Genomic DNA, 23,345 nt, shown 5'->3' on the forward strand with positions numbered 1-23,345 from the left:
GCCTTACCTTGCCGTGCTTGCCTTAGCTGGAGGGGAGCTCACGGCGCGAATCCCAGTACGTACCGGATCAAGACGCGAAATGGCGTCACGAAAAAAGGGAGGAGCAGGGGGTCCGCCGGATTGGGGAGGGGCTCTTTCCTTGACCCTGCAGCCAGGTGTCGCCTTATCCCCGATACCTCACCTCAAAATCGGGAGGAAGGCACGAAGGTACCTATCTTACCACGGGAGGTACTTCGATATCACAGTTTGATACGGCAGTGAATTCTCGATCAAGCATCTGCGCAACATGCAATACCGAGTCTGCCAGAAATCCGTTCTCAACAGATAGGTAACACCTCATCATCACATCAATCAACCTTTCCCCAACTGCAGCCATCTTGGTATATTGGCCTCATTGGCCTTATTGAAGACAAGTCATCTCTCCACCTTCACGATCGTCGGAAGAAGCCCCAACCACACCAGCCACAGCAACGGGAATGCGAGCTGTTCACACTTCACCTTCACTGCGAGCCTCGAGGACAATCATCCCAGGCTTTGCTTGCTTTTCCGGTTGAAGCCATGTGAATTCACTCGCTACTCGCACCGCATCCAGCCGGACTCAAGCAACGTCGGCCCGGCAATGGTTCGCTTGGAATGCGCCGGCTCAGTCCCTCATTCCAGATGCCGCTCACCGATCGGGCCCTTCCCGCTCGCATGTCTCTCCCTAATCAGCCGCTGGCCGCTGGACGAGCACGAACGATGAGATGGCGGATGCGACAAACACCAAAGAGCGAGCCGCATACAAGACATGGGCCTCCTTTCATTTCTTTTTCCCCGTCGCTGACTTCCTCCACGGAAACCTCCTCGACAACTTCTATATGCGCCGGCCGATGTTAGTCTTGCGTGTTGACTCGCCCCCCCCCCCCCCTCTTTCCTTCGAACGTGTCCCAGAGCCAGCGTGACATGTCGTGATATTAACCTTTGCCGCAGCTGTCTTCGAGCCTGAACTCGCTAACCGTTTGTGCGCGCACCATGTTTCGAAACAGTTCGACGGTGTCAGTTTCTGCTCCGATCCAAGGACAGTCCTCGCTCTTGGCCACTCGTTCGCTTCTCCAACAGTGCAGAACACTCGGGCTTCTTCTGTCTGTGCAGCTGCCGCACGACCGCCCCCATCTATATCGAGGAAGCCACTCTACAGTTCTGTACATGGCTCCGATAACCACTTCAAGCAAAGAGATCAACAAGTAATGCGCCAGAGTAAGCTGTTTGCACACGGTGGACTTGGCATTCGTGGCCTGCGACTATCTCCTCCCAACTCGTCACGACAGCCAGCTAGTATAACCGTCACCGAAGATGCCGGCCGAGTAGGAGTCCTGGCCGACTGGCCAACCTTGACCACGAAAAGACACGTCAAATGGCTCTGGTATCGGCAAGTCATGGCTGCCTTGCCTTCCTTGGTACCCCCGTCCGGGAGATGGTCGAATAGCAGCGTTGACGTTGCACGGTACTGGCACCTCACTTTACGCGATCCTCGTCCTCTGAACAGGTCACCCCTGGCTTACGGGTGACGTTGGCAGAGGCATTGATTAATTGTTCGTCTACGGATACCGCAGTCGTCAACCCCGAAAGCCCCAGCGGCCAGAACGGCCCCTCCTTTACGAAATCTGGTTAAAGTGCTGTCTCCGCGCCTCATTGACACGCTGGCACTCCGGCAGCTAAGGCACGCGTCTCCTTGTCCGGGGCGGACGGCTATGAAGTTCAACAAGGAGCCGAAGCCTCGGGATTTGGGCATCGTCCGCCGCTGTGCCGCCTCCACCCTGTCGGCTGAATGCCCGAGCGATCCCCAGTGGTGATGATTTTTAGACCTCGAATGGACTGAGAGTACAACGCGCGCGTCCGCCACAGATACTATCTAGAATAATCCTTATTACGGATTCAATCTTCACTTGGATCGCTCAAGTTCTCATGTATGCAAAGGACCGAAGCTGTCGTCGGGCTTGCAGCATTTGCACAGCACCCAGTAGCACCCAGCACGACTCGCATGACAGTGAATTTCGGGTCTCCGTCGTCTGCCGACTGACGCTTATTGGGTACATCATTGGCTTGACAGTAATTTTTTTTTTCCTGAGAAATGAAATCATCGGTCGGACCAGGGTGGAAGGGGGTGGCCGCATGAAGGAGAGTTCCCACTGCTACCGTGGATCGAGGTGTGGGAAGAGTTAGATCTCTGGATTTTCTAGCCCTTCTCTCTCACTGGTCGCTGCCTCGACGCGCCATGTGGCCCGGCCTCACTCAGAGATGCTGTGGGCTTGGATTGGTGGTGAGTTCAAATGACTCCCTTTCCCTCCTTCATTCCTACTCGTGGGCAGTGGTATGCTACCTATGCGGGAGCTGTCTGTGTTAGTTACCCTGTAGGTCTCGGCCGATAATAGGCATCAAGTATCGCCCGCCAATTGATACCTTAAGCTGCCGTTGCCTACACCCGCGGCTCAAGTTTGGAGCATGATTCAGCTCGCACTAGCAATCTCCGGTGCAACTCTTGAGCACTCGACTCCTCGAGCCGATTGATGGCACCGTCCCCTGTCGTTCGCGCAGGTCAGTCAGCACACGGACGCAAACCTGGGACCTCCCGCTCAATGTCCATTTCTCCATAGTCCGTACTGGTCGTCAAAAGAGTCTTTCTCAGCAAATGCTCAGCGTCCGCGCCAAAAAGAGCATCGGTATCACAGGGGCATCAACATATCCCTGCCCGCCGTCGTGACCATTTCTGCGACGCATCAACAATCATACGAAGACTTGTCTAGCACCAAGAAAAAAATTGTCGTTCCATGTACATCATGTCCGTGGAGGGCATTAGTCTCGATGCTAGCCCCAGTTGGTGTATTCCTTCTGGCAGCAGTGACTTGCGTCCTCATCAGCATGAAGACTAGCAGGGTTCGGCATGTCTCAACCGCATGTTGTTGCGGCGAATCATCGAGGGGCTTTTGCAATTCCACCAGGTTCGTGAATGCATCTTCTCCCTCATCAGGACACGTATAGCAGCATCGTGACCTGCGCACACGTCCTCTGGCAGGCAGGACTGGCGCGGGGGGTGAGACCTCAGACGGGCAGGTTGTTCCTCAGAGTATCCCCTCAGTGGCTCAGACCACGTTGATTGACCAAAGGGCTTCTTCTCGAAGCCAAGCTGACAGGCACCGAGCTCCTCAACCGGCCGTGTAGGTATTTCGTCTGATGATCCAGGGTCGCATAGCCTACAGACCACAAAGTACAGACTACGAAGAAGCAATTTCCCTCCCTTTTTCGCACCCTTCAGTTGCATTCCCCAGCTTTTGGAGGGCTCTAGGTACAAACTTGAGACCTTCGATCAGCGACTTCGTGCATACCACCAATAGGTCGGCGCTCTCTGCGTCGTCCAATTCTTACGCTCCATGGCTCCCTCGGTGCCGGGCTAATTAGTCCGCAAACACATGGCCCCGGCGCCCACGGATTCACTTCCTCATAAGCCAAGGAAGCTGAAGGGCCCAGGAATAGCTCCTCGCGGGACTTTCGCCCCGACGTTGAGGCACCAAGAGCCTGCCAACTCGGATTTCTCTGCGCAGAACGAACTGGCTTCACTTTTTGAACTCTTCTACGATTGCTTTCGTCTATGGTACCCGACAGGGTGTATGTCTAACGGATCGATGAGCGACAACCTCCCCCCTTGACTCGCGTACCCACTTCTTGGTCTCATTCTTGGGCAGAACCTGAGGTACTGGTCGTACTCTTTCTTCTTTCTATCCCTCACCGGCTACCCGGCCATTGCGCTCAGGCAATGCAGCGGATACCACTGCTGACTGCCCAAGACGACATCGTAGCATCCAGTCGCGGCGCTTTGAGTGGCACTATCGATGCCAGGTTTTTGCATCAGTCAGGAGAGCAGGCTTCTAGGTTCCGACATAGGTACAGGAGGAGTTGGGATGGACTCGTTTGGTTTTTTTCAACGATTTTAGGAACTAGTCGCAACACTGAGCGTCGTTTGCAACTCCCCAAACTCCCTCGTCGCAACCTCGCCCGTCATCAACCATGGAACATGGAGCCTCATCGACTGGGCAATCTGCCATGGACTGAATCTTCGTCCTCAGATGGCTTGGGGGCCTGACCAATAGTCACGTCGTCGCCCAATTTCTCTTCTACCTAAACAGCTTCAAAAAGAGAGAAAAAAAAAGAAAAGATTGGTAGGTTGGAATGCGTACGGGATACCGATATGGGGTTGGCTTGCACGCCTGGTAAAGCCTGGAAAATCCGTACCTTCCAAAGCGCAAACTCTAAAAATGAGTTTCGGAACAGGAGCTAGTTGGGAAGTAGCGTGTTCGATTAAGTGTGTGTGTGTGTGGGAGTATCGATGTGATGTGATGAGGTACAGGAAGACTTTGTCATGTGAAGCTGACTCTTTCCATGTTGCGGGGATGGTTTGACAAGAGGGGAAGGGAAGGGGGCAAGATGCAGTGTGATATCAGAAGGACAGGTGTGAGTCCTTTTTGAGTTTCTCCTACAGCTGCCAATGAGGCTTCTCCAATGGCAGTCCGCGTTGGTGAGGTGGTGAAGGCGTGCTGGGATCATCTCTGTAGAGTTGTAGGACTCTCGGGGTTTCGCTGTGTGCGTTTGGTGCATGCCAAAGTGGTGAATCAATAGTCGATGTTCGTATCTAGGCCGATTTCGGATCGGTGTTTGTAGGATTGGAGAAGTGATGGGGTACGGTAGGTAGGTATAGTAGGTAAGGTAGGTAGACAACGTTGACGCGTCGATGTTGTACTCTGTGGTAGGTTGTAATCTTTTCCCGGGGCCCCGGAGCGGGCGCGCTTAGCGGTCGACGGTACCTTACGCCGGCCGCACGGCGCGCGTTCCATCAGCGAATACTGTGTCCAAGTCGTATCTTTGCTCAAACTGCCGCCAGACTAAATTCTCACTGGGTTTGACAAGCGGTTATCGTTTAGCCGGCTGGAAAGGGGGGGGATAAAGGCTGCCTTGATGGTTTGAATGTGCATTTGAGGCCCCTAGTGTCGAATTCTGACTAGTTGAATGATCTGCCGGGCAAAAGTCAATCAGACTATTCTTCTGTAATGACTTTGTCTGAGTTACATCGTGAGCGGGGTTTGTGTCGTTGATGCACAAGCGTTACCGGTTGGCGATACGGTTTATCGAGACGATGGTGGGAGTTTGAGGCTAATTGTCAATGAAAAGACTACATTATGTATCTTGTCACGGCCAGGGGGTTGAGATCCTAGCTTAACTTAGTTGAGGCTGATTATTAAACCATCGAGTCGACGGCAATCTGATGAGTTTAACGTTGAGTTCAGCTGGGAGAAGACTATGAGGTGAATGTTCACACTGATAGGGGTCTTTGGTGTTCTCAGGAGGGCAAGCAAACACATGTCCATCAGGGATATCGTCTCATGTGGTGTTGCAAAAACTGCTAGTTACTAATCTAGGTTGGAGGGACTAACCTGGCGCTTGACTAGTTATCCCTCATGTTGAGGTTTCGTCTGGGTGTGGTGTGAAGACGTCGCCTGGGGTCGGTAGGCGGGAAGGAGTGATTGGGAAACACGGCATCTGCGATTTGTTCCGGGTTGCTAAAGTAGATCCGAGTTTGGCCGAAGGATTTGTTTGATATTTGAGGCAGAACAGAATGCCATCGAGGGCAAAAGTCAAAATGTCATTTTTTCCCCCTTTCGGCTTTCGTTGGTATCGATTACCTAGGATCAGGTCATTGCACAGGAGAATACGGATGGTAATTTTGAGTTGAAAGCATGAGTATCATTGGACTCATGCTACAGAAGTGGTGGAGTTACAGATAGCAATGTTCATAACGCAGGTGTTGGGAGATGTTGTCAATGTCTAAGTCATAGGATCTTGAACACCGCTATCCGGCTTGATAGTCTTTGAGAGTTAGCGGTGGTGGGCGAGCTTGACACCTTTTGGTTGACATTGGCGAGCTCAATTTGTACCTACAACGTACCAATGCTATGCTTTTGAGGATCAAGCAAATCCCAACACTATGTAAGCGGTCTCTGGCAATAATAATGCAAGCTATGGGCTTTACGACCGTAAGGTAATCAGTCGTCAGATTTCGGTATGTTGTCAGATGCCTCCAGACATAAATGACGCCCTGGTGGCCCGTCCAACTCGGAAGGTAATAATTCCAGTCATGGGCTTCTACTGCCATGGGTTCGGTTGTCTTTGATCACATCAGAACCACTGGATCCTTGATGGAGACACATACAACAAGCCCGATGATAGTCAACAATTCAAATGAAGTTCATAGTTCATCTAGCCTTGGCCTCAGACCTGACACCACCTCGCAGCTAATGGTGCTAAAAAATGTTCTGGAAGATCATTCAAGACACGTAAAGTGTCTATGCAATTCAGTTTAATGGAGGAAGTTGATACTTGGACATTTCAAATAATTTCGCGTTTGCGCACGTGGCTCGAGGACTTGTATTAGCAGGTAGCAAAGCTTTCAGTAAACTCTGCCTCAGCTCGTCCTGTGATACAATTGCATACCTATTCGCACTAACCAGTGCATAATGATTGAAGCCAACCTCGCTTGGAATAGAGGTTGATGAGTTCAAATTCTCACTTTTCTTCAGCGTCACCCCAGAGCCTACCTATCCAACATATTGAAACTTCATCAAGAGTTCAAGGCCGCTTTCGTACGTATTGCTCTTAAGTCAGGTAATCTTAACCATGGATTCACCATACTCTTCATCTCGCGATCAAAGAACTTGATAACAAGGCTTTGGCTCCAATCTCCTTTGTCCCCGGTTCGCAACTCGATCTAGCTCACTGTTATCCACCTGCAGCAAAGTGCACATATCGAGGCCGTTACTCTTGCAAGAGATGTTACTTGAATCAACAGGTATTCGATCATTTCTGTAGCAAAGAAGTCATAAGGGACACTGGGTTAAAGTACAAACTTATAAAGCGTCCCCCTGAAGCTTCAAATCCGGGTTCATAGCACCTTTGCGCTTGCGAGCTGAGGGAGAGGTGGGTTAGGTTTCCACTCCCGTCGAGTTTCAGTGATTCGCCTGTGATGTATCTGTAAATGACTCCATCTATCTTACTACTTCACCTCATTCTTTGTATAACAGGTCTAGATCTCAAATCACCTCATCTCACTTAATTATAACATACGTTAGGGAACTGAATCCCGATAATTAAAGACAGAAGCGGCCGAATGTGAACTCCGAGAGGATAAAACACTCGCATGTTATGTGTGATCAAGAAAAGATCACCCGGAAGACCCTGAATGCACTTCGCTTGTCTTGTTGTTTCCCTCACACATCCTGACAAGATTATTCGTAATCAAGATAGGACGGCACTGAACTGAGACGGCGAGTGCTCTCGCCTGTCAAGAAGAAACCAGCTTTTCGTCCTTAACTCTGCTTGGCCTTGCTTACATCTCTAACGTACTGATAAGGAAATCCCAAAAAAAGATAGTACATAACTACAATGGCGAGAGCTCTCGCCTGTTATTATTAAGTGATGGCTGCTTAGAAGAATTGTACCAACCCCCCCTCACCTTGCATCGTTCAACTCTCTAGGCATATTCATACTGTAGGGCCATATCCTTAGGGAGGCAGAAGTGAAATGGCGAGAGCTCTCGCCTCGTGTAATCAAGAAGAATATTGAGTAGACCCGCATTAACTCCACGTCACCTTGTCTACCTCTCATGACACGCTGTACGGAAATACAACCAAAAATCAAAATAGGACGGTGCAGAAATAAACCAGCGAGAGCTCTCGCCTTGTGTGACCATACACTTTGAAGCTGGGTAGCACCCGCCTTTTCAGTTTGTTTCTGTCTCGGAGTCTCTCGAAAACATCTCCGGCGTTTACTCGCTAAACCGGTTTCGGAGCAAACATTGGCCACATTGTGGCGGAGGTAAGTTGCCGCCCCCAACTGTTTCTCCCCCTGTTCCGTTCCGTTTTCTGTGGAATTTCTGGAACCACTCGGACACCAAGCTTAATCAGCTCAGGCAACCGGAAGCAACGTCGACTCTTCCTACAGCACACACGTCAGGTACATTTACAAGTACCCCCACATCTCTCTCTCCATCATCATCTCTCATCATCAACCCAAATCCGACGCTGCGACAGCTTCTTCAAGATGTCTGGCGAATCTCCCGAGGCCAAGGAGAAGCGCCTCGTGGGGACCGTTCAGATTCGGCTTCTCGAGGCGTCAAACAACGAGGCCAAGTTGAACGAATTGTTGGGCAAATACCTGTGCGCGCTGCTACTCAAGGCCAAGAGTGACTATCCTGCAGTCCGCACTGAGGTGAGAATCCACCACAAGCTTCACATAATTATTTACAACTCTGACGTTCGAGTTAGGTGATTACATTTGCCGGTAAACTAAAAGGCTTGATCATACACCCGAGGTATGAATTTCCTTGTCTTCCGCGTCTTCCAGGATTTGAGTGTGGGCGCTAACGGTGTACATAGCATCGTTCTTCCGGTTGAGAAGCTCATCGACCAATACCAAGAGGTCGACTCACCTATTCTTCGCGTCTTAGACATTTCCTTCATCCAGCATAGCATCCTGCGTCTCGAGGATTACGAAAGACGTCATCTGTTCCCCAAAGTGGCAAAGGGCATCTCATCACCCAACCATGCCGCCACCCAATCATCCATGTTCAATGTTCTCTTGAAGATCATTCCCGATATCCAGGTACCATCACGCGGCAGCGAAGAAGACGTGGCCTTGAGAGAAGCTAGCGGTCTTTCCAAAGATGCAGACGCCCTCTTCGTCGCAAGATGGCTGGGTAAGGTGTTGCTCCTCAGAATCCCGGGTGGCTCGAACCCAACCCGACAGGATTTTGAGAGAATGAACCCGGCCCTGCTTGCAGCGGACCTGGACTTCCTGAAGCCCGAGCAGCGCGATACCGCAGCTGCATTCCAGAACATGCAGGCCCTCCGGCGCAAGATTGCTCAGCTCTTGGCTAGCGGTGCTTTCAAAGACGAGGAAAGACTCTTGCCTGCGCTATCTGCTGCAGCGAGCCCCGACTACCAAGTCTCACAGGCCGGAGAAGACATCCTGAAAAGAATCACAATCGATTTCGAGAAGGCGTCGGTTATTGAGGAGTTGTATAATGCACATGCCCGACTTCCTGCGCCCCACAGAATCAAGATTCTCCCTCTGCTTTCGAAATCGAAGCTTGCCACGACAATGCAGGATAACATCATGAACGTCGTAACGCTCGACTTTGGTACAGAGACTTCATCCATTGCGCCAGCTCATTTACAAGCAGCCAGCGGCCTGGAGCGTACTAGACTTCACAAAGCTCTATTTTACTTTCTCAACTGGTGCGCCAACATCGGACCGACCCAGGCCCCCTTCACCATCGGTCCCAAGTTGATCGACAAGATGCGGACTTACGTGGAAGACCAGGGCTGGCCTGTTTCACGGACACTGACGGCAGACGAAGAGAAGCTTCGGTCCATGGCCTACGATTTACTTGGTGTTCTCGGTGCAGGAAGTGCATCCAGCACACAAGACAAGCTGCACCTCGTCGGTTGGCTCTTTAGATCCATGTCCGAGGATCCTACTGTGGAGGCGGTCTCTGCCATTGAGGGTTCACTTTCGGGACTGACCAGAAGCTTCGACCCAAAGACAGTCAGTGGCGACGGCCGCGGCAGTGGTATGATTAGCCTCATCTCTCTGCTTCTGCACCACATGAATCTCCCTGAGGAGAACCCTGCCGTGCGGAGTGCAAGATTCTCAGCCGTCAAGTGGGCGAATCAGACCATTGCATCATGGGATGTGCGAGGCAGATGGATCGATATCCTGGCCATTGCCGGCCGCAAGTCGGAGCGCACCGAGGTCGTCGAGGAAGGCAGAAAGGGCTTGGATCCCTGGACGTACAGGGACGCCGAGGCGCACAAGATGCCGGATTGGATCCAACTCATGACGTACTTCTTCTGCGACAAGATTTCTGACGAGATCTCAAGTGACGAGTGGAGCAGCTCAGCGCCTCCCAAGCTTGATTTTGATGATGACCGCACGATGCAGAACTTCCAGGGCGAAAAGATGATGGCTTACTCTGTTGCCGTCGAGTACGTCAAGAGAGCCCTGTTCGTCGCCGCGCTTCCGGACTTTCCTCTGGTCCCTGATTGGAGTTCCCAGCTTGACACTCTTGTTCGGAACGACGTCAAGACCCGGGAGACCATTAGAGCCTACTTCCGATCCGTCGAGCCGGAGTACATTGGTCTCTTTATTAAGATCTGCTTCGACGGCGTTCGTTACCTGAAGAACCTGGATGGAACCGACCGCGTCGTTGAGAGCTGCCTGAAGTCCATGGTTGATGTCGCATCACTCGCGCCCGCTGGCACTATCAACTACATTGCCCCCTCGGCATGGGTTCTGCAGAAGTGCATCGCATCAAACAACCGACACACCCGTGCTGCCGCCGCGCAAGCCGTCGGAATTCTCCTTCCTCATCCCCTTAATAAGGTGGACCTGGCGATTCCCGAGGCGGCTTCCAACCAGACGAGGAACGAGAATATTCAAAAGTTCCTGAGAGATCTCAAGGCGATGATTTGGGGGTGGGAGAAGCACGTTGGAGCGGTCGCCAATGGCGTCGAAGGAGCCCTGCAAGCATTCGGCCACATCTTTTCGAGAGCCGTGTACTACGGTCTTCCTATTCCGATCGACGTTCACCTTCCGGCAAAGATGCTCATGGACAAATCGCGCCATGGCCCGACGTTGGAGAATGCTATCCTTGAATGCTACGGCGAGCTTTGGACCGCGGGACTTTCACAGTATATTCCGGACAACGTTAACAACCTTACTGCGGATTATGTGATTGAGAGACTCACGGAGAATGCGAACGCAGGAAGCGACAAGTCCATCTTTGCTCTCGGCCGCCTTGCCTTGGCATTCAACGAGCCGAATGAAGAGGCCGCTCCCGAAGACGGCCTGCTGTACCCGTCTAGCAAGACTTCAGGTATAGACAGCGTTCTCAAGAGTCTTTTCGGACTCCATTCCAGAAAGGAGACTGAGATTCAGTTCACCGTCGGCGAGGCCATCACTGCCGCTATTGCCTGCTGGGACTCTGACTTTGTCAAGCTTTCCATGAACGTTGACTGCACCGACGGTCCCTGGAGAAAGGGCAAGCGCAGCCAGAGAATCACCGCCGTGCTCGACAAGCTGTTCCGCGACTGCAAGACGACAAAACCCAGCTTGCTCAAGGCCTCTGGCATCTGGCTCTTCTGCGTCGTTCAGTACTGCGGACATCTCGACGAGGTCCAGTCCCGTCTTCGAGAGGCTCAGGCCGCTTTCATGAGATTGCTCAGTGCGCGTGACGAGTTGGTGCAGGAGACGGCTTCCCGCGGTCTGTCCCTGGTGTACGAGAAGGGCGACGAAGGACTGAAGCAGGATCTTGTCAAGGACTTGGTCTCGGCCTTCACCGGAAATACCACGCAGATCAAGGTCGAGGACGAGACGGAATTATTCGAACCCGGCGCTTTGCCTACAGGTGAGGGCAAGTCGGTCACGTCGTACAAGGATATTGTCAGTTTGGCGAACGAAGTCGGTGACCAGAGTCTCGTCTATAAGTTCATGTCGCTCGCGACGAACGCCGCGACCTGGTCTACGAGATCTGCCTTTGGCCGCTTCGGTCTCAGCAATATCCTCTCCGAGTCAGAGGTCGACCCTAAGCTTTACCCTAAGCTGTTCCGATATCGATTCGACCCCAACTCCAACGTTCAACGATCCATGGATGACATCTGGAAGGCATTGGTCAAGAACCCGAACGAGACGATCGGCGAGCACTTCGACGCCATCATGCAGGACCTCCTGAAGAACGTCCTTGGCAAGGAGTGGCGCGTCCGACAGGCCAGTTGCGGTGCTATCTCCGACCTGATTTCCGGACAGCCCTTCCACAAGTATGAGAAGTACTATGCCGAGATCTGGACTGCGGCACTGAAGGTGCTTGACGATGTCAAGGGATCCGTTAGAGAGTCTGCTCTCAAGCTGTGCATGGGTCTGACCAACACTATTGTCCGTCAACTCGAAGAGGGTGGATCCTCGTCGTCAGCGCAGGCTATGCTGAAGCAGGCTCTCCGTTTCCTCCTTTCGCCCAGCGGTCTCGAGAGCGGTGTCGACGACGTCAAGATGTTTTCGCTCAAGACGATTATCGACATCACTAAGAAGGGTGGCCCCAATCTGAAGCCTTTCATTGTCGACTTCATCCCTCCTCTCCTGGGCCTTCATAGCACAATCGAGCCAGAGCAGATCAACTACGCTTACCAGAAGGTCAGCGAGGACTCCCGTGACCAGCTTGATAAGCTCAGAGCTAGGTGGGTCAATCAATCGCCAATCTCGGAAGCCATCGACAACTGCCTCCGACAACTGGACGCCGACGGAATGAAGCAGCTTGCGCCGAAGCTCGAGGACATCATCAAGACCGCCATTGGCATGCCGACCAAGATTGCATGTGCTAGACTGATTGGCGACCTGGTCATGCGCCACGCCGTCGACTTCAAGCCGGTATCACCAAAGTTCATGCAGATTATGGAGAAGCAAGCACTCGACCGCAACGACGAAGTCAGCAAGGGCTATGCCAGAGCCGCGGGATACCTGATGCGCATCGTTCCCGATGCATCCAAGGAGCGGCTCGTCGACAAGTTTACCGAATTCTACTTTGCCAGCGAAGACGAGGCCCGCCGCGCCAAGGTATCCGACGTTGTTCTCGGTGTCTCCAAGCTGGCACCCGACCACTTCAACGCCTTGGCGGCCAAGTTCATCCCGTTCACCTACATGGGCATGCACGACACCGACGAGTATACCCGAAAGTGCTTCGACGAAGTCTGGAATCAGCACGGCGGCAGCTCTCGTACCGTCGCGCGCTACGTCCCCGAAATTGTAGGCTTCATCAAGAGAGGCCTCGAGGCGCCGCGATGGAACCTTCAGCATACCGCCGCCTTCAGCATCGCGAGCATGATCAAGGCCGTTGTTGCCTCTAGCGATGCTACTGGGGGACAAATGTCCGAGGCCAATCTCAAGCTCATCTGGCCCGTTCTCGACAAGGCGCTCGCGCTCAAGACCTTCCCCGGAAAGGAAAGGGTTCTCGAGTCCTTCCCCCAGTTCGTCGGCAAGGGCAAGGCTCTCTGGGAGAACGATTCGACCATCGCCGCGCAGCAGCAAAAGATTGCGATTCGCGAGGCTAAGAGAAACAACGAGGACTACCGCCCGCACGCCTTCAAGGCTCTCTGGCAATTTGCAGAGCAGCGCGATGACCTGGATCTTCTCGAGACTATCTCCACCATTGTGAGCGGACCTCTGGACGATTTCATCGACGAGGACCGGATGGATGTCGACAGCTCCGGCGACGCGACGCGTAAGGCGGCCGTCAACGGCATTGAGACTGTCGCGCGGGGCTATAACCGCAAGGATATCAAGGAGAACCCCAGTGCCGTGCTCAAGAAAATTTTTGACCTTCTCAAGACATACCTCGACAACGCCAAATTCGAGGGCATCAAGCGGGAGGTGTGGTACGAGTCCGTCAAGGACCTGATGGAGGCTGCGCCTGCCCCCGCCTCCAGCACCCCTGTCGGCAACGAGAAGGAGGTTGCCTTGGCGTACCTCCGCAGCCTGGATCCCGAGTCCGTCGACAACGGTACCGAGGCCCAGCGTACGATGCGGGTCCTCGCCATTGGCGGGGTATTCAAGGCCATCCAGCGTGGGGTGTTTGGGGAGGGAGCGGCGGCGGCGGAGGAGAGGAAGGGGTTTGTGGAGATGGTGAAGAAGGCATTGGGGGCTGAGAGGTCCCTTGAGGTGCAGAAACACCTCAAGGAGATCCTCGCGGAGCTGGAGAAGTAGGAGGGAGGGGAGAAGATACCTTCCTACTTCTCCAGGAGAGATGGATGTTTTTGGCCGCGCGGCGGCAGGATATGGCTCGCGGGGTGTTGATACCCCTATATTAGAACTTGCTCTTTACTGGAATGACTGTTACAATGACGCTAACCTTCCTCTCAATGTGCTACTGATTTCGCGGAAATGATTCGTAGGTGTACACATCAGAGATACTGGAAAGAGGGCAGAACCAATGAGACAATTCTGAAGCGCACTTTATGTAGCTAAGGTTGGTTACGTATAGATGGATGGCACCGGCTCGGAGTCGCAAGCCAGGGAGGTTCATGTCTAGTCCCGGTGCTGCTGCCTCGAAGCTTGGGTGAATCCTCTGATCCATGACAGACTACACCGGCTAGTTACCTTTAAATAGTGCGGCAGACTACAGGAAGCCTAAATGATAGTTTTCCTTGACAGGGGCCTATTCGCAGGTAGTAAGATTCCTACATCTTGAAATTTGTGGGTGCGGGACATCGCGACGCTCAGCTACATATCTGTTTCTTGAGATGGCAAAACCAAAAGCAAAAGCTATATCTTCATATCTTGATGTTGATAGAAATGGAAGGCCGAGGCAGGATGAGTCTAGAGACGGACCTGTGCCTATAGTCAGAGCAAGAAAGAAGCGGGCTGCAATGCTCTGCCTTGGATGCTCTTCAAGACAAACAGCTTCTTGTGTGGCTGAGGACAAGCCACAAGATCAGCCACACGAGATTGAGCACCTTGGTGTTCGTGGCGCAGTAAATCACCTCATCGCATCAACATTCCGCCATTTCTCCGAGACAGGCCCAGGGAAGGAAGGATGGCTCCGAGGCTCGACCGGCGGTTGCGTCACAGAGTTGGACGCCTTGAGGGTGGCACTGGCCTGATAGCAGCACCTGCCCTGCGCTTCCACCCGTGCCTGCACTCAGTTGCCTTAACACGCGCCGGGGCAAGCCCGCAACACCATCCCGTCCTCAGATCAGTGGCGGCGCAAACCAACCAAACCAGCCTTGCCTTTCCTTCCCCAACAAGAAGCTGAATCTGAAGCTATCGACTTTCTTTCAAGTTGTCTGTTTGGAAACCGCCTTGGACTTCATCACTTGACGGGGCCAGACAATTTAGACCCAAAGAACGCTCCCGACGGTGACCTGCAGCTACCCCTCCGCCCCGTGCCAGACTCCAGCACCTTCGGTTCAAGGTGGGGCAGAGGTGCCATCCGTCTCCCACCTTCAGCGACCCTTCTTCATTCACTCTTCTGACCGCCACCAGAAAAAAAAAGATATCTTTTGACTGATTGCTGGCCGGTACCATCTGCTGAAGGACATCTCACGAAGCCACGCACGAAGCCAAACTCTTCTCAGCGACCTTAACACCGCTAAGCGCACACCTTCGCCATGGACGAGGATATCTCCAACTTCGTCGCCATTACGGCAGCCAGCCCGGAGGCCGCTCGCGGCTTCCTGGAGATGACCAACAACAATCTGGAGCAGGCCATACAGCTCTTCTTCGAGAACCCCGACATTCAGAGCAGTTTCAACCAGCCAGCCGCCACCTCTTCGACAGCGCCCCCAGTGCCCTCGAGCACCCGACCGAATGTTGGACGGCAGGATGAGCGTGGGGTCATTCACATAGATAGTGATGACGATGGCGATACTGCCATGACGGTGGACGATATGGACGATAACTTTGGACACGACGACTCCGAGATTGCGGCAAACGAACAGGTGGCGGCCATTGCCCGAAGTGCCCAAGAGGAAGAGGATGCCGCCATGGCCAAGAGATTACAAGAGGAACTTTACGGCGGTGGTCCTGGAGGAGGTGGTGGCGGCGGCGCTGGAATTGGCGGTGGCCATGATGATGTCAGATCACCCATCGCCAGAACCACCGAGACGCTGGTTGGAGGTTACGACGGTGACGATGGTATGGACATGGACACCATCATCCGGGCACAAATGAGACAGAGAGAAGCCGCCAGGGCAGCTCGAGGTATGTATTGGGCCATGTCTACTCCCTAGGGTTTGCCATGCTGACTTTCTGGACATCAGCTGGTGGTGGAAACCCCTTTGCTCATAACCTGTCCATTTGGGATGATGACAGCCCAGCTGCCGCCCAGCCCGCCCAACCCGCTGCAACGGAAGGCGGCACGCGAGCCCAGAGACTGGCAGAGCTGTTTCGGCCGCCCTACGACATCATGTCCAGACTGGAGTGGGACGAGGCGAGACAGGAGGGCAAGGACGAGAAGAAGTGGATTCTGGTTAACCTCCAGGACATGAGCGACTTCAACTGCCAAGCCTTGAATCGGGATATTTGGAAAGATGCGGCTATCAGGAGGCTATTGGACGATGCCTTCATCTTCCTGCAGTACGACAAGGACGCCATGGCAGCACAGCAGTACATCAACTTTTACTTCCACGGCACCGGCCACGAGAACCCCGACAACTATCCGCATGTCGCTATCATCGATCCGAGAACGGGAGAGCAGGTCAAGGTCTGGAGTGGAAGACCGTTCCCCAGCGCATCTGACTTCCACGCGCAGCTGGCCGAGTTCCTGGACCGCTATAGCTTGGCGGCGAACAGCAAGAACCCCGTAGTGGATCAAGCAGCGCCACGCCCCAAGACCGTCGATGTCGACCGAATGACGGAGGACGAAATGCTCGAGATGGCATTGCAGAACAGTCTTGCGGCGTCCAACGGCGGTAGCAGCAGCAGCTCCAAGCCCAAGACGAGCGTATTCGATCCCGATGCGCTGACCAAGTCAGACTCGTCCAGTGGCCGAGGCCAGGGCATTTCCCCAGTCGAAGAGGCAGCAGGCGGCATTACCCCCCCTGCTGAGCCGGCAGCAGCGCAGAGCGCCTGGGCCAAGATCGCGAGCGACAAGCCGCACACGGAGCCAGAGAACAACCCGGCAACGACGACGAGGATACAATTCCGACACCCTACTGGACGTGTTATCCGTCGGTTCAATCTGGACGACCCGGTCAGACGCATCTATGAGTGGCTCAAGGCTGAGCCCCTCGAGGGCAAGGAAGGGGTTGAGGTTGAATTGAAGCGTATGCCGCAGGGCCAAGACTTGAGCGACGGGTTGGACACGACCATCATGGAAGCCGGCCTCAAGAACGGCACCGTAATGATTGAGTTCATTGAGGACTAGAAGCGTCGGTTACGGGCAAGGTGCATTTATTCAAGCAGGGCCAGGGCCAGGGCATGGCCGATAGAATCGGAACTGGACAGGCGGAAGGAAGCCTTCTTTCAACATTGTTCGTTTGGGCTCTTCTCATACATACCACGATATCCGGCGAGGGCAGGCAGGCAGGCATGGAAGGACGTAGTTTATCGAGGACCACGGGTAGCTCAACAGAGTCAAACAGCGGGCCGGAAGATTTGGACGGCCATCCACCGTAGGTAGACGTTTGTTAACACAGAGACGGCATCAATAGACAGGGAAACGAAAGCTATGCTGGTCGCGTTGTGATACGGTTTGAATCATTAAGACGCGCATTTAGAGAATGACTTGACGCGCATGTCTCCCTATCGCGTGTAATGAATCGAGTATCAACGTCCAACGATCCGATGCCAATCAATTCCAGCCTCTTCTGCCGTATTCAGTGTAGAAGTATTAGTGGATACCGACACTCAGGGCTGAACGGAATCGACGGCAAGGTCACCAAAAGAAGAAGCCACAGGAACAAAGACAGGTCGAAGTCTGAAAGTAGAGATGTCTTGGGCTGAGAGATGTGGGTGTTTCACTAGGCTAGAGCATGAACTATCTTTGGGAAGCGTGCTTGGCTCACCTGGGCATCGGTGGTGGCGCCGGTTGGAGGGCAACCAATCAGAGGGGGATGACGGACGGGTTCCTGGACGGGACGTGTCACTGCATGCGAGATGAATGGAGGGGTGATTGGATGTGGTGGGTTGCTCTCGTCTTGTTAGGTATGGGGCTAGTACCTATATTGATGTTGGTGTTGTTGAAGCTGAGATGGTGAGATGGTGAGATGGTGAAGGGAGAGGTGGGAGATGGATGTCTGGTTGGCAGCGTTTGGGTCAATTCTGTGAGGTGCGATGCCATTTGATAAGCAAAGCAAGATGTGATCTGTGCACGCTCGCTTACGTTGCCGATAATGCATTGCGCAGTAAGGTACCTTACGGGATTCTATTGTTTTGACTGCCAGAGGTCGCTGACGTTTTCACTGGACAGGGCCATCTCGAGGACCATACGGATAGCAGGGGGGATATTTGAGGTGGGATGAGGGGAACCTTGGAACCCAATTGACATCAACAGCAGTGGTTGCTGGTGAACCGACCCCTCGGTTACCATTTCAGATCATGGCATAAACAACGGGCGATGGGAGGTCCAATAAGGTAGACACCTCCTGTTTCTGTTTCTACCCTACTTTGGCCATTCCAATCTGCCTTACGGACACCTTAAGATTCAGTATTTCTTTGCGCCTGGAACGTCGCATTTCTGTTCATATGTATTTGGGAAGTCGATCTTACCAAAACAGTCCAAATCTCAAGGTACCTACCTACCTGGGTACCTACGAAAGCCCAAGCCCCGGACTACCTTACCTTAGCACCAACACCAAGACCACACCCCAAACATTGACAACATCCCAAGACAACATTCAAGAAAGCGAAGACGACGCAAAGACAGCCACACCACCGCCCTCTTCTTTGTGGCCTTTCAACCGTCTAGAGGCCTGACTGCTTGGTCTCGGTCTGGCTTGGTACCGTCTCTTGCTACCCCACACTCTGCCTCGTGTGCCCAAACATCAGATTCCCGTCCGTCGTTCTCTTGGACCAAAGCACAGGTACCAACCGCAACCCCACGACGCTTTCTCTTTTGCGCGGCTCTCCCTTGCCATACTTTGAGATTGCCCATCTCTATCCGTACTCTGTAGGTCTCTTGAATATCCCCTGCTGTTTCTATTGTGCCTACGGACTTTCATCTAGTACCGTGGCCCGTGGCACTGACGTCTTTCCTTCCCTCTCTCCCTTTGCTTTGGCTCTACCAAATCCACCGACTCGCGAGGAACGCGAATTACAGCGGCCCGCTACAGTGTCTCACCACCACCTCTGGAACTTTTTTCTCTCATCCTCACCTACCTACCTCGCCTACCTACTCACTGCTACTGTTGTGGTTTCCCCCTCCCCTTGTTTACCTCGTCATTCTGTCTCTGCATCTTGAAGAAAAAGGAGAGACGAGACATTCGACACGCGACAAGAGCCCACGTACGATTGACGCCGCCCCCTTGGGAACTAATCACCGTTAGGCTCCGGCCGACTTTGTCTCTAGCACCTTTTTTGCTAATCGCCCGCCTTGAACCAGATCGCTTTCTCTCTCTTCTTAGTTTGGGCCTTCAAAACCAGCCTTCTCGGGGGCCACCTGTGACTACCTAGCCCGGTCTCAATCGCTTCTACCTCAGCTCGACGACGACAAGCCGTATCCGTCGTCCCCCACCGCCTCTGTCCCTCTTCAGGTCGCTCGCCCTCAACTCCAGGATCCCCTCTTCAACCAGCTGCCCGCTGCTCGCTGCCCGCTGCCCGAGCACCAAGGGAAAAAGAGACTTTCCAGCCCGAGAAGTCAATTTCCCGCCAACCGAACATTTCTCTGCCTGACGACAGCAGGCATCGGATCAGAGACGAACCACCACCGCGCCGACGCCGAACTACCGCCAATCCCACCGCGCTGACGAACTTTCGGACCCCTCGCAACCCCGCGATCCTCTCCTTCGCGACAGGCGACAGCTCCCGACAGGTCAGCCTTCTGTTGTTGCGCGGCGTCAATTGAACGACCGATCCTTTCTGCTGGGAACACCCCACCCTCCTTTCGCAGCGCTAGACCGTAATCATGGGCGATCGCGATAGGGATATCGAGGAGGGCAACGAGGCGCTTGATCCCGAGCTGCTCTACACCAAGGAATACTGCATCGGTATGCGCGCCGCTTCCGTGCTTGAGGCGGCATGTTGCTAATACACTGGATTTGTCTAGGTGGAGGAAGCTTTGGCAAGGTCTACAAGGGGTCAGTACCGTCCAATTCCCCTCCCCTCTCCAGCGAGAAGCACCAGAGGACTGACTGTAACTCGTACACGTATAGAGTCGACAAGCGCACCGGTCATGCCGTAGCCATTAAGATTATTGATATCGAGAGCGCCGAGGATGAGGTCGAAGACATTATCCAGGAAATCGCCATCCTGTCCGAACTGCAGTCCCCCTATGTGACGAAATACTACGGCTCGTATGCCAAGGGGGCGGAGCTATGGATTGTCATGGAGTTTTGTTCTGGTGGAAGCTGCGCAGACCTCATGAAGCCAGGTCTGATTGGCGAAGACTACATTGCCATCGTTATTCGCGAGCTGCTACTCGGTCTCGATTACTTGCACACGGACAAGAAGCTGCACCGCGATGTCAAAGGTAAGTTGATCACTTTGCAATGCGCACCTTTTGCTATTTTCCTGGAGCTAACACACGTATCCAGCTGCCAATGTGCTACTCAGCTCCAACGGGCAGGTTAAACTCGCGGATTTTGGCGTTTCGGGTCAGCTCTCGGCTACCATGACGAAGAAGAATACTTTCGTCGGCACACCCTTCTGGATGGCCCCCGAGGTAATCAAGCAGTCAGGGTACGATCATAAAGCTGACGTCTGGTCGCTTGGTATCACGGCGCTGGAGCTTGCCAACGGCGAGCCACCATATGCTGATATTCACCCCATGAAGGTGTTGTTTTTAATCCCCAAGAACCCTCCGCCACGGCTGGAAGGAAACTTTACAAAAGCATTCAAAGATTTCATCGAGGTGTGTTTGCAGAGGGACCCCAAGGACCGGCCTACGGCCAAGGACCTGCTCAAGCATCCGTTTATACGCCGCGCGAAGAAAACGAGCTACCTAACCGAGCTCATCGAGCGCCACAGCCGGTGGGCTGCGACGCACAAGGGCGACGATGACGAGAGTGACCAAGGGGGCGAAGAATACTACGAGCGCCGGCAGGTCGACGAGGACATGTGGGATTTCGGCACAGTGAGGCTTGTGGGAGATCGCGGCGGCGTCGTTCCTCGTCCCGGACTTGGTGCCCTGGACGAGTCTGCCACTAACGCCAGAGCGGCGAGATCTACGGAAAGCATAGATGATTACGGAGAGCGTTCGAGAGACAGCAGTCCGACCAAGATTCGCGACTTCGGCCGAGACCTCGCCATCGCCTCTGATACCCTCAAGGCGGCTAGTGCCAACACGGGGACCTCTCGACAGGCATCGCCGCAACGGAAGCCAGTACCGTCAGTTGCGCCTGCGCCCCAGTCGCCGGCCAAGGTGCCTCTTCCAATGTCGCCTGAGAAGTTGCAAAGAGGAGGAGGGGGTCCAGAGACGCCGCGGCCCATCTCTCGATTGATTCCTCCTGCCGTCCCGGTCAGCCAATCTCCGGACTACGACCGAGAATTGCAGGTTCAGTTGCAGAAGGACATGGGCTTGATGAGTCTAGGCCCTGTCATTCAGCCCGCCGACTTGCAACACCTCGACGATGCTACACCCCCGCGGCCCCCTCTCCATGGGCCTCGGCCAAACAACAAGTTTGCACCGATTACTCTTCCAGAAATCCCACCATACCGCGGCAGCCCGCAGGCACAACAAACGCCGGTCAGGATACCGAGTCAAACTCCGAATGGGCAATATCGCCAACCGTCTGGACAGGCGGCGCCGCCTCCACCACCGAAGGCGTACGCGCTGCCCTCAAAGACGCAGACACCTACTCCTGAACCCGCGGCTCCTTCGTCCTTTCCCCCGCCAGCGCCGTCTAACCCCAATGGGGAGCTGGACGCCTTGAACGATGTCATTTTCCCTGCACTCGAGGAGGCGCTAAAGAGGAGACAAATTAGGCTGCAACAGGCATTCCGACCTCAACAGGGTTCGTCTAGCCTCGTGGCCATGAACCAGGTGACACCAAAGCAGCAACGAGCAGAGGCGGCTCACGAGAAGCTGCGGAAGCTCGTATATAAGCTCGCTCATGTGTGTAAAGAGATTGACCACTACGACAAGGCGGAGCCCGTGGGTATGGGTAGGGACGTTGGCACGTTCCTCGAGGGGCTGTTGGAGGAAATTCTCGTCAGGGTTGAACCCCTCGACGAGGAGGATGTTGCGGCGTGAACCGTATGATGGTCCAGGCAGCTGTGTGTGAGGCGGAACGACAGACAGGGGTAATGCTTGGTGGGGCACTAGACGAGCACATGCTCGCTCGCGAGTCGTCGCCGCCGCCTGACCGGCGAGGTGGGATGGAAGATGGGAACGGGCTGCCCCGTTGACGACACGACAATACACGGGGTTCTGGAGGAAATCTATCGCCCCTATGCGAAAACGAAGAGACTTATTACATACGATGCAAAGGGCCAAAGGGAGGAAAACCGGGGTTGATGGAATACGGAAATGACAAAGATGACAAGACGACGGATATGACATGACGGATAGGACATATACACATACACATACACACACTTGGCCCGTTCCCCTTCTCGTCTTTTGACTCGGAACTGGGAAGGAAACAACGGGTGGCGAGTCCGGGGTTTGAGGAATAGAGGATGGGATGGGGAGGGAAGGGGACGCAGGAGTAATTCACAAGACGCCTTTTTTTCTTTTTTGCCTTTTTCTACAGTTCCTCATGTATTATACCCAGCATTCACCAAGAATAGAGTGCGTGCTCTTTCTCTGAGACTACCGGGCGACCACACCCCCCGGAGAAACCGATGCAAGGCTGAGGAGGGAGGGTTTGGTGCACTAAGCCGTATGGGGAGGGAGAGAGAGGAATGGCATTTTGTGTGGTTAGTGATCATGGATGCTAGAGAGAAGCGGACCCTCGAGTCGAGGGAGGGGAGGGGAGGGGAGGTGGGTTTTCTTTTTCTGCCCAGTGGCAGTGGCTGTTCCCGCGTCTTGCTGGGTATGTCATGTATGGGTCTATCCGTATGGGAATCGTTAGATGTTGCCGAGAGTCAATACTTTACTCTAAGCGAGCGAATCTTGGCTTTGGAGCTGCATAGTGCAAATAAGGCAAGGCGATACCCAGGGAGAAAGTCTCGCTCTTTCTTGGGGCCTGCCCTGGCTCTCCTGAACCATCGTAGAGCGTTCGCTTGGGTGAGGGGGAGGCGAAAGGAAAGACCGGTGGATTCGACCATGGAGTTATATGGTATACGGACGCCAAGGCGCCGTATGTGTGCGGTGGTGTTGAACCATGACTCTATCTACGACGGACCCATGTCCGGCGCGGCTGAAGAGGATGGAGGGGCCTGGAGGACTGGGCGGAATCGATCGAATGGGGATAAAAGAGTGCGTGAGGGGGACACGAGGAATATGAGTCTCTTGAGGTTTCCGATGGCGGGATTCTGAGTGTGATGTTTGACGTAGTCTGTGTGTCTTTAGAAAGGCCCGTGGAATCCTTGTTGGAGGATTCGATTCCGACCATGGCAGCACGAAGTTTACAACAGGCCGAATCGAGGTATGATCTTTCTGTACTCCGTACGGA

General features: G+C 53.8%; 4 protein-coding genes across 4 annotated transcripts; all 4 read left to right on the plus strand.

The window, feature by feature from the left end:
* Nucleotides 1-743: 743 nt before the first annotated feature.
* Nucleotides 744-1,227, plus strand: HER10_EVM0002961 (uncharacterized protein; the record flags this gene model as incomplete). Its single annotated transcript, XM_035472652.1, has 2 exons — nucleotides 744-871; nucleotides 1,026-1,227. The coding sequence occupies 2 exons, from the start codon at nucleotides 744-746 to the stop codon at nucleotides 1,225-1,227; spliced, it is 330 nt and encodes a 109-aa protein (XP_035330518.1).
* Nucleotides 1,228-8,079: 6,852 nt separating this feature from the next.
* Nucleotides 8,080-13,836, plus strand: HER10_EVM0001649 (proteasome component ECM29; the record flags this gene model as incomplete). The annotated part of the gene is made up of 3 exons (XM_035471391.1): nucleotides 8,080-8,292; nucleotides 8,349-8,395; nucleotides 8,460-13,836. The coding sequence occupies exons 1-3, from the start codon at nucleotides 8,125-8,127 to the stop codon at nucleotides 13,834-13,836; spliced, it is 5,592 nt and encodes a 1,863-aa protein (XP_035330444.1). The 5' UTR covers nucleotides 8,080-8,124.
* Nucleotides 13,837-14,780: 944 nt separating this feature from the next.
* Nucleotides 14,781-17,288, plus strand: HER10_EVM0012247 (UBX domain-containing protein). Its single transcript, XM_035481645.1, has 2 exons — nucleotides 14,781-15,831; nucleotides 15,891-17,288. The coding sequence occupies exons 1-2, from the start codon at nucleotides 15,240-15,242 to the stop codon at nucleotides 16,994-16,996; spliced, it is 1,698 nt and encodes a 565-aa protein (XP_035331043.1). The 5' UTR covers nucleotides 14,781-15,239; the 3' UTR covers nucleotides 16,997-17,288.
* A 1,298-nt stretch (nucleotides 17,289-18,586) lies between these two features.
* Nucleotides 18,587-22,448, plus strand: HER10_EVM0002385 (uncharacterized protein). The gene is made up of 4 exons (XM_035472100.1): nucleotides 18,587-19,775; nucleotides 19,835-19,865; nucleotides 19,941-20,257; nucleotides 20,322-22,448. Exons 1-4 carry the CDS (start codon nucleotides 19,694-19,696, stop codon nucleotides 21,977-21,979), a joined length of 2,088 nt encoding a protein of 695 aa, XP_035330483.1. The 5' UTR covers nucleotides 18,587-19,693; the 3' UTR covers nucleotides 21,980-22,448.
* The last annotated feature ends 897 nt before the right edge of the window (nucleotides 22,449-23,345 follow it).

The sequence above is a fragment of the Colletotrichum scovillei genome (assembly GCF_011075155.1).
Source record: "Colletotrichum scovillei strain TJNH1 chromosome Unknown Contig00008, whole genome shotgun sequence".
NCBI lineage: Eukaryota > Fungi > Ascomycota > Sordariomycetes > Glomerellales > Glomerellaceae > Colletotrichum > Colletotrichum scovillei.

Excerpts from the sequence above, each read along its gene's own strand:
- HER10_EVM0012247 (XM_035481645.1), top strand. The coding sequence starts at position 15,240 with ATGGACGAGGATATCTCCAACTTCGTCGCCATTACGGCAGCCAGCCCG. Across the intron at positions 15,832-15,890 it reads AGCCGCCAGGGCAGCTCGAG|CTGGTGGTGGAAACCCCTTT; the intron begins GTATGTATTGGG and ends TCTGGACATCAG.
- HER10_EVM0002385 (XM_035472100.1), top strand. The coding sequence starts at position 19,694 with ATGGGCGATCGCGATAGGGATATCGAGGAGGGCAACGAGGCGCTTGAT. Across the intron at positions 19,866-19,940 it reads TTTGGCAAGGTCTACAAGGG|AGTCGACAAGCGCACCGGTC; the intron begins GTCAGTACCGTC and ends GTACACGTATAG. Across the intron at positions 20,258-20,321 it reads GCTGCACCGCGATGTCAAAG|CTGCCAATGTGCTACTCAGC; the intron begins GTAAGTTGATCA and ends ACACGTATCCAG.